General features: G+C 45.0%; 1 protein-coding gene across 1 annotated transcript in view; it reads right to left on the bottom strand.

The window, feature by feature from the left end:
- Nucleotides 1–15,441, bottom strand: part of fam184ab (family with sequence similarity 184 member Ab) — a 132,419-nt gene that overhangs the window by 77,055 nt on the left and 39,923 nt on the right. The window contains exons 2-6 of the mRNA XM_048250057.1: nucleotides 14,244–14,456; nucleotides 12,949–13,590; nucleotides 8,892–9,027; nucleotides 4,750–4,931; nucleotides 1,190–1,375 (exon numbers count right to left, since the gene is read on the bottom strand). Of these exons, the coding sequence (XP_048106014.1) occupies nucleotides 1,190–1,375; nucleotides 4,750–4,931; nucleotides 8,892–9,027; nucleotides 12,949–13,590; nucleotides 14,244–14,456 (1,359 nt within the window). The remainder of the gene's footprint in view (nucleotides 1–1,189; nucleotides 1,376–4,749; nucleotides 4,932–8,891; nucleotides 9,028–12,948; nucleotides 13,591–14,243; nucleotides 14,457–15,441) is intronic.

Here is a 15,441-nt window from a genome sequence, read left to right as displayed (position 1 = left end):
GTGCTGACATCTTGGTTTGTGACAAATTTCTTGGCATGTATTGTTTACCCTTGTGAAAGTGAAAGTGGTTGACTCTTATCATTTAAACTCAGTGAAGTATATCTTTATCTGTTTATACAGTAAGACCTCTATGGCAGACCGAGCTACTAGTGTACACAGGGGGATGTATATTGATTTGAACACACAGTGAAGTGCATGCTGATGCTAGTCCCACTGTGGGCAGAATAGCCTACAGTTCATTTTTGAGTGTAGTGAGGGGGTAATGCCACTACATGGATACACTAATGTTTCTAAAGCATAGTTCTTGGAAGTATACTTTTAGCTGTACAAGATTCAATGTGTACACTCATTATGCATGCTGAAGCTGAAGCAATGCAATGAGTTACATACTAATTTTGAGTACGTTGCAGTCATACCCTTACATAAGTGTCAAAACTGAGTGTCAAAGCAGAAGTTTTTGAGGAATTTCTTTTATATGCAGGAGAGGAGTGCAGTATTTTGGACATGATGAAATTGCATTGCACTGCAGTTAACTGCAGAAATGCAGCATTTTGGACATGAGAGAGCATTTTGCTGCATTGTACAGCAGTTATCGTTTTGTAAGGAAGATTGCATATATTTAAATCTAAATATAATATATGTAATGCATTTACTCCAAAGCTTTGAGTAGAGTAGAGTAGTTAGTGTGCATACTCCTACGCTTTGAGTAGAGTAGTTAGTGTGCATACTCCTATACTTTGAGTAGAGTACAGTAGTTAGTGTGCATACTCCTAAGCTTTGAGTAGAGAAGTTAGTGTGCATACTCCTAAGCTTTGAGTAGAGTAGTTAGTGTGCATACTCCTATACTTTGAGTAGAGTAAAGTAGTTAGTGTGCATACACCGATGCCTTGAATAGAGTAGTTATTGTGCATACTCCAATGCTTTGAATAGAATAGTTAGTGTGCATATTCCAGTGCTTTGAATAGAGTAGCTAGAGTGCATACTCCTATGCTTTGAGTAGAGTAGACTACTGTGCATACTCCTATGCTTTGAGTAGAGTAGACCAGTTAGTGTGCATACTCCTATGCTTTAAGTAAAGTAGTCAGTGTGCACACTCGCACAATGTTTTGGTAGTTAGTAGTAGTAGTAATAGTTAGTGTGCATACTTCGATGCTTTGAGCAGAGTAGAGTAGTAAGTGTGTCCACTCACGGCCAGCAGGCGGTTCTTCTCCTTCTCGGCGGTGCTCTGGGTGCTCTCCAGCGTAGCGCGGTGCTTCTTGGAGATCTCCTCCAGCGCGCGACTCTGGGACTCCTTGAAGTGCGCCGCGTCCTCCTCGTATTTGGCACGCATATTCATCATCTCCTTCTCATACGACTGCTTCTCCTCACGCAGGGCCTGGGGGAAACACACACACACACACACACACACACACACACACACACACACACACACACACACACACGTCTTTTTGATGTGGCTGTGAGTGTTACACATGTGTGTAAGAGAGGTAGGGTGAGAAAAGGCATATTCATACATAATAGGGAGGTACTCCAATAAAGTAGTAATCAACCACTTTTTCCCCCTTCTAGTCATTAGCAACCTGCTGCAAAAAATATTTTTAAAAAAAGATTGCGTCCTTTGAAAGTACAGAAAGCGGAGAGGGTCATTCCCAAGGTACCATGTTCCCACTCAGCATCAGGAGTAGTGAAAATGGATGCTGAGCTTTAACTGCAGTCTCACAGAGTCCTGTAACTCAAAACTGTTTAAATCATGATTCATCTTGCCGTAGCTAGGCTATTTCCAAAGCTCCCACAGATGAATTAAAAAATGCCAGCGTGCTTTCGAGCAGCGGGGGAGCTCCCCATTCAGCTCTCGTGAAGCTCGGCGCCCCTGCCTGGTTCATTTTCATCAGATGAAGCGATTGATTAGCCGCGGCAGCGGCGCTGAGCAAATCTTATCTACAGAGAGCCACTATGGCTGCAGCCCACCTGATACAGCTAATGAGCCGTTTGAAGACGGAGATCAGGTGAAGCAATTAATGGAGTAAGATATGGAATAAAAAAGCCCCCGTAAAAGTTGACGCTTAGAAAGCTAAGCTTGACCAGAGAGAGAGAACTACGTTGGTCTGCATCTGTGGAACCAGGGTGCATGAACACTGCTCTTCTGTGTGTTGTGTAGTATATTATATAAATGAAAATCGAAAAACATTGCTGACTAAACTAAACAACAACAACAAAAAAACATTTATAGGGCTCAGAGGACTAATTTGAATACTTAATTAGAATTTAAAGGTCAGGTGTGAGGAACATTACTTTAGACCTAGGAGACCCTGCTACAAAATGTTTATGTGTTTATACATGCAAGGTGTGTGTGTGTGTGTGTGTGTGTATGCATGAGAGTGCACCTGCATGCACATGTACTTTCTCCTGTGTGTCCAAGGTGTGAGCAGCGAGACAGCCTCAGCCTTGTAAAGAGAGCGTGCAACAGAATCACGAATCCCAGCTCTGCTCTCCTTCACTACGTTCCATCGTGAGTGCCCCGGCACGACCTTCCGCTGTTTCTAAGCAGCCACGCAAGCTTGAGGCTTGTTTTCACCCGCAATACGCTCTGCAGACAGATCGCCGGCCAATGTCTGTTCCCCCCACTTCATCTACTGTCTCAACAAGAAACTGACAGTACGGTAAACCCACAGCCAAAACAAACATGTCAACAACAACAACAACAACAACAACAACAACAAGATATTACTCAGTAGCTGACCAGACCAGGACAGAGAGATCACTGAGAGCCCACAGACTGAACTGGACCACTACTCTCTTTCTCTCTCTCTCTCTCTCTCTCTCTCTCTCTCTCTCTCTCTCTCTGTGCCTGCAGAGCGTTGTCATGGCAACCTGCTACTCAAGGACAGGCAGGCAGGCAAGAATGCCCTTCCTCTCGTGTGTTAAATGGGGAGAAAGGGAGAAAGTGTGGGAGGGAGAGAAAGAGAAAAGCAGAGAGAGTTTGTATGCGTGAGAGGTCAGGGAGAGAGATAGAGAGAGAAGAAAAGAATAAGCAGAATTCTTTTCCATGATTTGAGTGTTGCAGGGAATGAAAGCGTAAGGACAGCTAGAAAAAAAGGAGGTAGAGAAAAGAGTGAAAGAGCTGAAAGCGCAAAACGACTTGCGGTCCAATGGAAGAACTGAGTGAGATTAGGGATGGAACTCTTGATTTGGGGGACAGAGAGCACGGCAGAGAGGCAGACAGTCGGGGGTCGGGGGTCGGGGTCCACGGATCACGGATGGCACTGGACAGATGGGATGCCTGACATTATCCGTCTGCTTTTAAAGGACACCGACTCTGGCCGTGACAGCGGACACCTTTAGGCATACACTTCCCAACAACACAACCTTTTCTACGGAGTGAAAACTACATTACGACTGACATTTGCGTTTAGATTCCATGATTAAGTTAGCGGTGTCTTAGCCGGTCTTCGTAATGAGCTGGAAAACGTGTCTCAGGCTGTTCTCCAGATGATGGCATGGTCAGGTCAATAGACCTCTTCACGGTCCACGTCACAGAAAAGGTGTGCACACTGAAGGGGTCTATAGTTATATAGCAATATACATTTGCAATGATATAACAGTGGACAGTGCGAGTGGCTGTGCTTGTGAATTTTGCAGAGACCTTGTGCTTATGAGTATGTATGAGCCTGCGTGCGAAACAAAGAGTGGACAGGTGTGTTTGTGAATATACGCGGACCAGAAGGACAAATGGAGAGACTAGAAAAGAAAGCCCTAAAAAGAGAGACAAAAAAGGGGGTAGAAAAGGAAGTGAAGGACCTTAACTCAGCTTTCAAAAATCTTCTTACCGCGGAGGCACTCCCCGGTCCCATCCATAATTGAACAGTGAGTCGGTGAGGTATCCAAAAAGCAGAGCTTCTTGTCAGGGACACGGAGGCCCCCTCTGAAAGCCTCAAAATGCCTGAGCAAGGCCGATAACGCTATCCCTGGTAGAGTCGCACAAAAAAACCACACACACTCCACAGACCGGCCCGAGCACTGTGATATCTGTTTTAAGGGGAGATATAATAAGAGTCGTCGTTTATAGATCGTCTTCAACACGGTCCCAGTGTGGCGCTTGAGAAATTCTTATTTTAAGATACCAGAAGGTCCCCTTGAATTAAATATAGATGTCAGGGGCCATTGACAGTCAATGCGAGTGGGAGGCTAATAAAGAAGTCTATATTTTTCTATTTTAGGGCTCGGAACTTTGTGAAACTGGCTGAAATGCATCACACAGAGAGTTATTGCTACTGTAGATATGTAGGAATAAGTTATTGTAGATATCAGTTAATGTGTGTACATTCACATCTGTCTATATCTATAGTGCATACAAAACTGTCACGATAGGATTTGTTTAGGATTGGTTACTACTCAGCCAGCTCCAATAATTCATTCCACATAACTGCTACTGAATATAAAAATGACACCTTTCCTATACAACTTTTGTGTACAACACAAAATCAGCGGTGCTTACAGTACCTCGTGGGAAATAACACATGATGTGTTTGCACATTAGTACAGTCCATTCTATGGTGTGTGTGAAATATGCATGAACTCTATACCTTCTCCAGTCCAGACTGGTTCTATGGTGTGTGTGAAATATGTGTGAACTCTATACCTTCTCCAGTCCAGACTGGTTCTATGGTGTGTGTGAAATATGTGTGAACTCTATACCTTCTCCAGTCAAGACTGGTTCTATGGTGTGTGCTGTATGTGTGAACTCTATACCTTCTCCAGGTTGACGATCTGGTTCTTCTGCCTGTCCTCCAGTGCATGGCTCTTGTTCTGCAGGGCTTCCCTCTCCTCGTCCAGCCGCTGGACCTTGTCCTTCAGACGGCACTTCTCCGACTCCAGGTCCCTGATCGCCGCCTCGTGGGTCATCTGGGTGGCCTGCAGACTGCCAATCTGACCTGGACATATCCATACACACACACACACACGCACACGCACACGCACACGCACACACACACAAAAAGATATAAAAAAGCAGTGGAATCAGTTGATCATCACAACCCCATTCAGCAGCATGTAATGTACCAGGTTTTGTGTGTCAGTGATGAGCTCATTCAATTTGGCTGCAGATGTGTGCTGTGGCCCTGGAGGACGGAAGAATACCATCAAATCACAGGTTACTGCAGGTCACCTACCTCCCCAATATAGAGCCAATTACTTCATCTCATGTCTACTGCCAGCAGCTGTCAGGACTGTGTGTTTTTCAATCATCCGCATAATGGCTACTAAAATATTGATGTGCAATGCACGGCCAAACGTGATCAAGCCCAGTGTTGGAGCAGGAATGTGTGGAGTTAATGAGACATTAATCCAAATGGTGAGTCTCTCTCTGTCTGTCTCTCTCTTTCTCTCCCTCTCTTTCTCTCTCTCCCTCACTCTCTCGCTATCTCTCTCTCTCCCTCTCTCTCTCTCTCGTACAAAATCCCTTGTAGCCAAAGGCATGAGGGCTCCCATATACACATCAACAACAGAATCAACAAGCACACAAGCATGACATCAGCTTTTCTGTCTGAGTAAATTTGAGCAAACAGAAAAACACACACAGCTTAAGTTCAAACAAACAAACAAACAAACAAAAAAACAATTCAATAATGTGACAGGTAACATCTCTAAGTTGATAATGGTCTTAAATGGTATTTGCTATTCTAATGAAATATAAATAAATAAATAAATGTTCACAATGTACACAATATTTCTCTGCGTTGTCTGTTTGTATTTCTGTGTGTTATTGTCTTCAATTCAATCGTTCTATGTTGGGTGGGTATGGTTTTCTAAATCTGAGAAAGTCTTTCACTGGAAAGAAAATCATTTGAAAGAAAACCATGGGCCCTATAACTATATTTATTGTGGGGCATGTGTAAGCATTGAGCTGACTCGTCAATGTTTGTGGTTACGGTCCGTGGTGTTAAATGAGCAAATTGATTTTGCCTCGTTATTACTGTAAATTAGCTATAGCTAGGCATCATTAAATTAGGGCCCCGTGGCTTACACTGACAGCGTATATAAAGAAGCTTTGCTATACTATATCGTAACTCAATTTTCTGCTTGCATTGAGAAAATGATCAGCCTGGCAGATCTCCCGATATAGAAATCGCTTAAACAAATCAACAATGGCTGTTAAAATGTAAAGTTGTTTTCATCAGGCTGTGAACACAAGTAATGCTCCATCTCCAAAGGAGCCCTACTGAGATTGTCCATAGCTAAATAAATGTAGACTGTAGGCCAACTGATGCCCCTTCTGCTCTATGGAAGGCAGTTTCAGCACTGAGCAGTTAACTCTGGAGAAATGATGTTGATATGGAATGGAGAGAGAAACACACACAGCGTAAATATGGCTCCCTCCCCTCCTCTATCTGCCTCCGAATAATCGCACAAGGCTGCGGTTATGATGGCCCCTGGCGCCTGGAGATCGATGGGCCCCAAATTCAAAGTTCAGTCGCTATGTCAGGGGACGCAGGCACGAAGTGAAACAGAGGGCCGTTATGGAAACATTATGCTGCATTAAGCCCTCCCTCGAAGACAGATGGATGGTCAGGGGTCCGATCGATAGCTGAACGCACGTAGGAGCCAGAGTCTCAAGCAGAATGCAAGCACAGGCTCCAGGGCATGCAGGCACAGACAGATGCTGATGTCCCATGCAGGGGTCAAGGTTTAATTCATCAACACTGTACATTGTCCAGCATGGTACCAAAAGCCTAAATCTATACAGACTGATGAGCACTTTCATGAAGACTTACATCAAGAAAATGGAAAAATGACAATGGTTATAGGCTCATTGTGTTTTAATGTCTTGGGAGTGTTGCTGTGAGGCAGGCACTGTAAATTGTTGTGGTGCATTTTTATACATAATTCATGTGTTTCCTACACATAGCCTGGTCGTGTATTATATATAATGGCTGTGTATATACAATGGGAATTAGAGAGCTGATGCTGTGAGAAGAGTGACAACCTACCAACTAGAAAACAAAGCTACATTAATTATCACCTCTAACACTTCATTAACATTTCTACACTGCAGAAAATATAAACAAATGAGATCTAATTATTGTCGGAGGGGGATTGCTATTAATTTGAAAGTTTCTGTTTCACAACAAGCTGCCATTTTGTTTTCATTTTTGGGGGTCTGTTTTATATATCATCCAAATGAGGAAATATAGCTGCAAGCAGCGACCGTCCAGGTCCAAATACAGTATAAACCTTAGAACAAATTGCAACAGCAAGTCCCAACATATGACCTTTAAAATCAAGGAACCTTGAGTAGACCTTGAGGGACGTTAAATCTTGACTAAGAGAAATGAGACTGAGTAAGATTTATTTCAACTTGGCACTGAGTATTGGTGATATAGGTTTTGAAGACTTGGACACAATATTGCAGAAATAAGAGCCTTCTTGGGGTATTTGAGCCCATACAAAACACACCATGGGAGCTTCTGGCCTGGAACTGGATACTTGCTGTATGGTAAACTGACATCCTGACTTATAAACAAGATCAAATATAGAGAGTTTGTGTGTGTGTGTGTGTGTATGTGTGTGTATACAGCATACCATGGACATACGTAGATAGTAAAAATTGATGCACTTTTAACATAGACAAAATTTGGTTGGTGGTCATTATGAAGATGAGAACTAGCCTAATTATTGCAGAATGTATGACATGTAATATCGGTGTCTGAAGCAACAGCTGGTCCTAGCCTAAGACATATGAGATTTTACTCTTCAAGCAATATTCAAGCTTTTACACTGAAACCAGGTTTTCTAACTACTACAGTAGTTAGAAGATGCCGTAGCACCACTGACAATGTTTTCAAGAACATTGTAGTTGTAAGCTGAAATTAATGCCCTCGTAAAAAATCCAAATTAGACTGCTATTAGTGGTACAAAAATTGTTAAAAAAGTAATGATAATTACACCAAAGAGTTGCAGGCGATTCCATTATGTGGAACAATATATTATCCCTGTCTCACTCGACACCAACACTGTTTCAAAGGCGTATGGGCTGTTTTAGGGGTCATAGCACAACAGCTGGTGGCAGGCTGGCTTTGAGGATCTTCTTTCCCTCAGGCATCATTCTTCAGTCGGGGCAATGACACACACACATACACACACACACACTACACATAGCTAGCAAAGGTATTGCCGAGATACCACGGCAGCATCCCTTACATCTATACGTTCTTGGAACAGTCACGGCCGTACGAGATGACCGGCATGAAAGGCCTCCCTTCTGACAGAGTCCTGTGGGTGTGTCGGGTGCTTTGTGACCCCCACATCACACACTGATTGCAGAGCAGCAAGAGCCACAGAGGCGTGAGAAATTCAGCAGGAGCCGGTGCGTCGGGGGCGCTAGCTAATCACAATCACAGACGGGCACATAAAAGACCAGAGGCGCGAGGCATCGTTCGTGAGTCTCTGAGTAAATGGGAGCCACGGGGCCGGCAGAGGAAGATTAGCCGGGCAAGACACCGCCTGTGGGAGAGGGCCTGCTAGATGGCTGATTGGGTTGGAGAGTGAGTGTGTGTATGTGTGTGTGGTGTGTGTGTGTGTCTCAGTAAGTGAAAATATGGCAGTGCATCTGGATGTGTGTGTGTGTGTGTGTGTGTGTGTGTGTGTGTGTGTGTGTGTCTACATGTATTTTTGAGAAAGAATAATAGTACACACATGTGCCTTATGTGTATGGCTATTTGTGTGTGTGTGTGTGTGTGTGTGTGTGTGTGTGCGATGCGTGCGTGTGGTGTGTGTGTATGTGCGATGTGATGCATTGTAATGAATCGTGCGTCGCGTGTGGCATGTGTGTGTGTGTGTGTGCGTGCGTGCGTGCGTGCGTGTGTGCGTGCGTGCGTGCGTGCGTGTTAGCTCACTGGCTTTCAGTAGAATCTCTGTGGCCTGCTGCTGCACTCTGTCTCTGGTGGCCTCCAGCTCAGTCTCACCCTCCTTCTGGCGAATGGCAATGATCTCCGAGTTCTGTGTCACCTCATCCAGTTGCTTATGGAGCTCCTGAAATACACACACACACACACACACACACACACACACACACACACACACATACAAACAAACATACGCATACACGCATAGATACAAACACACATAAACAGTCAGACAGACATACACACACACAAACACACACACACACACACACACATATAGCTGGTCACATTAAACATTCAAAGCTCAAACAAATAAACAAGTGCATTGTAAACCACAGATCTCTTGCTTCATTCTCTGTAAACATCTCTTGTTTTTCCTTTCCTCGTTCCCAATACAGTCTCCAAGCTGCCTCACTCCGCTTCCACACACCAAAGCTTTTTTCTCCCCATGCGCTCAGCACTCCACGCTGCATGCAGCCTCTTTCAACAGGGCCTCCTACCACTTGGCAGTATCTCGGCGTGCCATCTCTCCATTCATCACATATTCTCTCTCTCCTCCAGCCTCCTTGCACCTTTTCCCCATTGCTTTCTTTATCCCATTTGGGGCGATCTGTTTTCTTTCACACTCTCTCTCTCTTATTCCCTCTCTCTTATTCCCTCTCTCTCTTATTCTCTCTTATTCTCTCTCTTTTATTTACTCTCTCTCTTATTCTCTCTCTTATCCCTCTTATTCTCTCTCTCTTATTCTCTCTCTCTCTTATTCTCTCTTATTCCCTCTCTCTCTTATTCTCTCTCTCTCTTATTCACTCTCTCTTATTCTCTCTTATTCCCTCTCTCTCTTATTCTCTCTCTCTTATTCCCTCTCTCTCTTATTCTCTCTCTCTTATTCTCTCTTATTCTCTCTCTCTTATTCTCTCTTATTCTCTCTCTCTTTCTCTCTCTCTCTTATTCTCTCTTTCTCTCCCTCTCGCTCTCTTATTCTCTCTCTCTCTCTCTTATTCTCTCTCTTTCTCTCCCTCTCTCTCTCTCTTATTCACTCTTTCTCTTTCCCATCACCCAGCAGAATGGCTCTCCCTTCTTCTGAGTCATTCTTTATCTTAACGGCACACACACGCACACAAATACACACACACTACCTTTCTCGGACTGGCTTATCTTTTCGGAATGAATTCTCTTGCCAGCCAACACATTATTGAGAGAGTGGGCTGTGTGTGTCGGGGGAGGAGGTGGAGGTGGAGGAGGAGGAGGATGATGATTCGCTTGCTTTTTTTTCCTTTTCCTGTCTTAATTGGACAGCTTTCACAACGTCAACGTTACAGTGAGGCGTCCGTGCCAGCATTAATTATTCATGAAATAATAACCATTTAGCCTTCCCATACATATGAAGACAGTGACTGCTTCCTAAATGGGCTTTCAATGCACAGTTGAATAGGCTGCATTATCTTGCCACCGGCTATTATGGTAAACACCAAGAATGGGCTTTCGTGGAAAAGGCAGAAGCAAATGAGCATATATCTGTCCCTTCTTTGCTGCACACTGTGTGTGCTACACTGGCTGGTCTATCACAGTTGGACAGGATGACCATAATATCATTCCTCAGAACAGTCCCGGAATACCCAAAGAAGCACCCTTTAATGGGTTCTGACTTGGCCAAACATATCTGTTTTCTGGTATTTGTTTAAGCTGAATATACTGTATGATAATCAAAAGCTTCATAACTGCAAAGGCAGAACAGGACAACAGGGGCAAACTCTACTAATTTCCACTCTATTTGGTATGAGAAATATGAGCTAAAAACTAAGCGTAAACAAACACTTGCTTGATAGCACTAAAGGTCAGGGTTTTTCTTCTGTTTTTCACGCTCAAAATGACTGGCATGCATGCCCACCGGCATGGCAACCGGAACACCATGGCATTTCGGAAGCTGGCACCGAGAAATCGCTCGAGCAGGTGTCCAGGAGGAGGGAGGAAGTCGGCGGATCCAAGAGCTCCTGCCAGGTAGTGATCACCCCCGTCCCCCCCCCCCGTCCCCCGTCCCACCTCCAATCTCACACACACATACACACGCAGGCACACACACACACACACACACACTGTGGAGCTGGCGAAGCAGGTGTGTGGCTGATGATGCGCATGAGGCGGTCGGAGAGAGGACACGGTTTAATCCCGGCTCTGTTTAGGCGGCTCGTTATTTATATTCTCTGGCGCGATGAGAAATCAGATCCTCGCGCCGTAGCGGACATAATCAAGTGGGCCGCACCTGTGTGTCCCCCTGGAATGGTCAGCGCGAATTAACCGCTGCAGACGGTCAACAAGGGTTACCTCCAGGGAGCCTTGTGGCCATCTACCACATCTACCCACATGGACCATTCTCTCTCTGTGAAACAATGGCATGTTTACTTCCAGACAACACTTTTGATTGATGTGGAGCTTGCACTTGTTACACTCTGTGTGTCTATTTACTATCTCTACCTGCCAGACATGAGAACCTGGTCAACTGGCACCACATTGCCTCATGCCTCATCTGCCGGACACAGAAAACAAATTTACATATTCCTCTGACTTGGTCACTGTTGGCATCAAGAAACAGCCAAAACAGCCCAAAGAAACACTGTATAATATATTAAAATGTGTTACCTTCATGTGACAGATAACAACGCATTGAAAAAGGACGACAATCGTTTTGAAACCAGTAACCTCGGCTGGTGCTTTCACTTAACCCGTGAGGAGGGACTGAAGCCCGGCAGGATTCCCGCAGCGCTGGGTATTATTTTTATCTCGCCGCGGCATAATTTCCGTGCCGCTCTTCTCTAATTAGGATGATAAATAACAGCCACTTTGTCTGACCAGCTACGCCGTTCCTGGGACAGCCAGGCCGAACATTTATTATCAACGACTTTGTTTCCATTTGGGTGTTACGTGTGGACTAATTACCTCTCTCTTCCACACATGCCTTGTGTCTTTTTGAAGTTTTGATTGGACGTCAGTGCCACTCCGAGACATACTGAGACAAAGGCTGCAACGCAGACGCAAGAGGAAGTTATGTCTCCACGGTCTCATTCTACTTTGCCTCTAAAGGCCATCCACATTCTGAGTCGAGAGCGAATTTAATATTAGCAGGGGAAACACATTCAGGCTGCTGTGTAAAAGTGAGTGTGACCAAAGATAAGGGAACAATAAGTGATCAAGGACTCTTATAAGGGAAGCCTTTAATTAGATCACATTATAGGTCTATCTCCGCAGTGGTCCTTCTCCCACATCAAAGATCCAATTTTCCCTCATTTACTATCATTAGCCTTTGAGTCAACTGGAACGAATTTGATATTTTGTAGGATTAGCATTCGATTGTTAACATCATTGGACCTTCCTTTGACAACATAAATACTGTAGATTTCAACAAGGAAAGGAAGAAATGTTGTTCAGTTCACTTTTCAAAAAGTGTAGTGGCCATATGAGTGTGGTGAGGTCGACGTGACGTGGTGCTGGTAGATGGGGTCCGAAGGGGGAGTTATCTAGAGAACATATTGGACTATTTGTGCATGATGAAACTGAATCTGTTTTTATGCCAAATGTGACTTTGGTATGAAAATACCAATCATTTTACCTACGCTTACCACCAATGATGAAGAACAGAACTGGCCTGTCTTCCATGGTACAGCAGCATCTCACACTTGTAAAGTAATTTACACAAATGGTGGTTGCAGTAAAGAGGCCATCTATTATGTCAGAGTGTACCCACTGTGATATCTGCTGTTGGCATGGATTTGACTATTGATCCATCAATCCTTTACCAATGACCTAGTCATGTCACTCAAGTTCAACTTTCCCCCAATACATGAAAATCAAATTATATGAATCCATATGTCTTATTCATTTGGCAGAGACTTTTATCCAAAGTGACTTTTATCAAAAGGAGCAGAACAGCAATGCTTCGGAATAAATACTCCATTTCTTGCTTCGGCTTTGATACTGTTTCCGCATAACCTCTCTAAAGCATCCCTAGAGGTTACTGAACCCCCATTAAAACTACCTCCCCTTGCTGCGTTACCTTAACGGTGCTCTCGGCGCTGACGAGCGAGGCCTGCAGCTTGTGGGATTTCTCGCGGTTGTCGCGCGCCTCCTCCTGCACGCGCGTCAGCTCGGCCCGCAGTTTGCCCAGCGTCTTCTGCAGAGCCGCCTCCTGCGTCTGGAACTCGCGCCGCAGCTCGGCCTCCGTCTTCTTCCACGCCATCAGGTTCTCGGCGGTCAGCTGCTGGGTGCGCTTCATGGCCTCCAGCTCGCGCTCGTAGAAGGCCTGCGCCTTGTTCAGCTTGGCCTCGTACTCGTCCACCAGCCGCTTCTTGTCCTGCTTGAGGTCGTCCACGCGCTCGCTCAGCGCCTCCACCTCGGCCTTGTGCAGCTGGCCCAGCTTCTCCTGGTCCTTGCTGTAGTTCTGGTTCTGGCTCTGGTGGCTGCGCAGCATGTCCTGGACCTCTTGGCGGTGCGAGGCGCGTAGCTCCTCCAGCGCCTGCCGCTTCTCCTGCTCGAACTGGGTCTGCGCCTGGCTGAAGGTGCGCAGCTTCTCCTCGAAGTTGCGACGCATCTCCTCGACCTCGCGCGACATGCTGACCACGCGTTGCGTGTGCTGCGCCTCCGTGCACAGCTGCATGTCCTCCACGCGCTGCCGGTAGGTCTCGAACTCCGACAGCGCCTGCAACACAGACACGGCTTAAACTTCCTTCATAGCAACAGCCTTACCAAAGATGCTGTGGTACATTTAGATTCAGAGGACTACTAAGGCCGAGATCAGGAGAATCTAGTCTGTAACTCTACATTGCGAGTAGGGAATCCCAAGAAATCAAAAGCCTGCCTCATTATCCCGGTAATTGATCTGATGTGGTGTGTGTGTGTGTGGTTAGGCAAAGTAATGGCATGTTAAAGTAACTTGAACCCATCATGCATTTCAGCCATGTGTGTGGTAGCAGGAGACAGGAGGACAGGAGTTACAACTAGGTGACATTCTAACAAACTAGTCCTTCTCAACTCTCAATAGATGCTGTGGCAAGTTGCAATAGGTCATCCTGTATGGTTTGCCTATTACGCTCATGTCTTTGGACATCTTTAAACATAATTTGATATGAAAATAACGACTGTGACTTGAAGTTGCAAAGAGCCCCAAGCAGCTCTGTACTGGTACTAGACGTTATGTGGAATAGAAGTTTGAAGAGAATAAGGCAAATGTAGCCATCACCAGGAAAATATCTCCACAATCAGGTGTAACGTTGTCATGGTAGCATATTCAGCATGGAGGATTCACACCTGTTACATTGTCATGGTAGCATATTCAGCTCGGAGGACACACACCTGCCGTTTCATTCGTTCATGCAGCTCCATGGACTCCTCGAGAGACTGGATGCGGCGCTTGAGGTCTATCTCATCGCTGATTTTGCTCTTGTACTGCATGATCTTCTCGCGCGTTTCGGATAGGATCTGTTGCACCTCCTCTTCGTGTGCCTCTTTCAACGTCTGGATGGCTGCCTCGTGCTCGTCGTTCTTCGTATTGAGCGCGTAGATCACCTAGGAGAGCCAATGATGAGGGGAGAAAGAGATGTAAAACATACTGTGAGAATTGGTATAAAGACCAATATTGGTGTTAGCAATGCTCGATTACACTTTATACAGTTACAGTTGAACAACTATATTTGCTTGTTAGCATATTCTTTCTCTGTCTGAGTGCTTCCCAAATCGTTAAACTTTCAAAGGTACTAATTGACCAAACATTGAGGCGTTCATTTGTCTGAAACTATTGGGCTCCTACTGTGACACTAAGTTTAGGCTTGCTAGGCTAGTGGTTGCCAACGAAAAAATGAATGGGGTTAACAACGCATTACAACAATTCAGCACAGTTCTTTTGCGGCATGGCTGCCAGTTCCTAGTCAAAGCCTCAATAATGGAGTGAATCCTCTTAGAGTCCCATTAGATCCTCCGCTGTAGCAGAATGGGGAAAAAAAAGCTTTGGAAGGAAATAGCAGACACATTTAAGCACAGCCTAGTTACATTTTTAAAACTGATAAATCCCTCCCTAGGTGACACTGAGTGAGCCGATAATAACATTTAGCCAATCGATGAGGTGATGAAGACCAAAGAAAATGTCAGCCTGAATGGTTAGGAAAAGAAGAGTGGAGAAAAGGAAGTGTTCTTAAAACGAGAGTGAATACTTTAGAGATTAAACAAAGGCGAGGCCTTTGCTGACCTAAAGCATCCACGGCCCAAGGCCCACATAAATGAACTGAGAGAGCGGCCTGCTGCAACCCATCAAAACATGAATGAGTGGCTGCCCCTGTTAATCCCCTGGATTGCATCTGTGCAGGGCAGCTCGCTTAATCTGGCTACAAAGTAGTGTCGGCTATATATACTTTTTTTTTTTCTGTCGGGGAAAAAAAGTTGCGGAAAATGAGTTTTACATTTACAGTCCAAGAGGCAGAGGCAAAGCCGTCTAATCGGAAAAGCCTTTCTCTCCACTGACCCCCGAAGCATAAGGTCACGCCAAGAGGGGAAAACG

The sequence above is a fragment of the Alosa alosa genome, chromosome 8 (genome assembly GCF_017589495.1).
Source record: "Alosa alosa isolate M-15738 ecotype Scorff River chromosome 8, AALO_Geno_1.1, whole genome shotgun sequence".
Lineage (NCBI taxonomy): Eukaryota > Metazoa > Chordata > Actinopteri > Clupeiformes > Clupeidae > Alosa > Alosa alosa.
The sequence above is the reverse complement of the archived record's forward strand: the minus strand, read 5'-3'. Positions and strand labels throughout refer to the sequence as shown.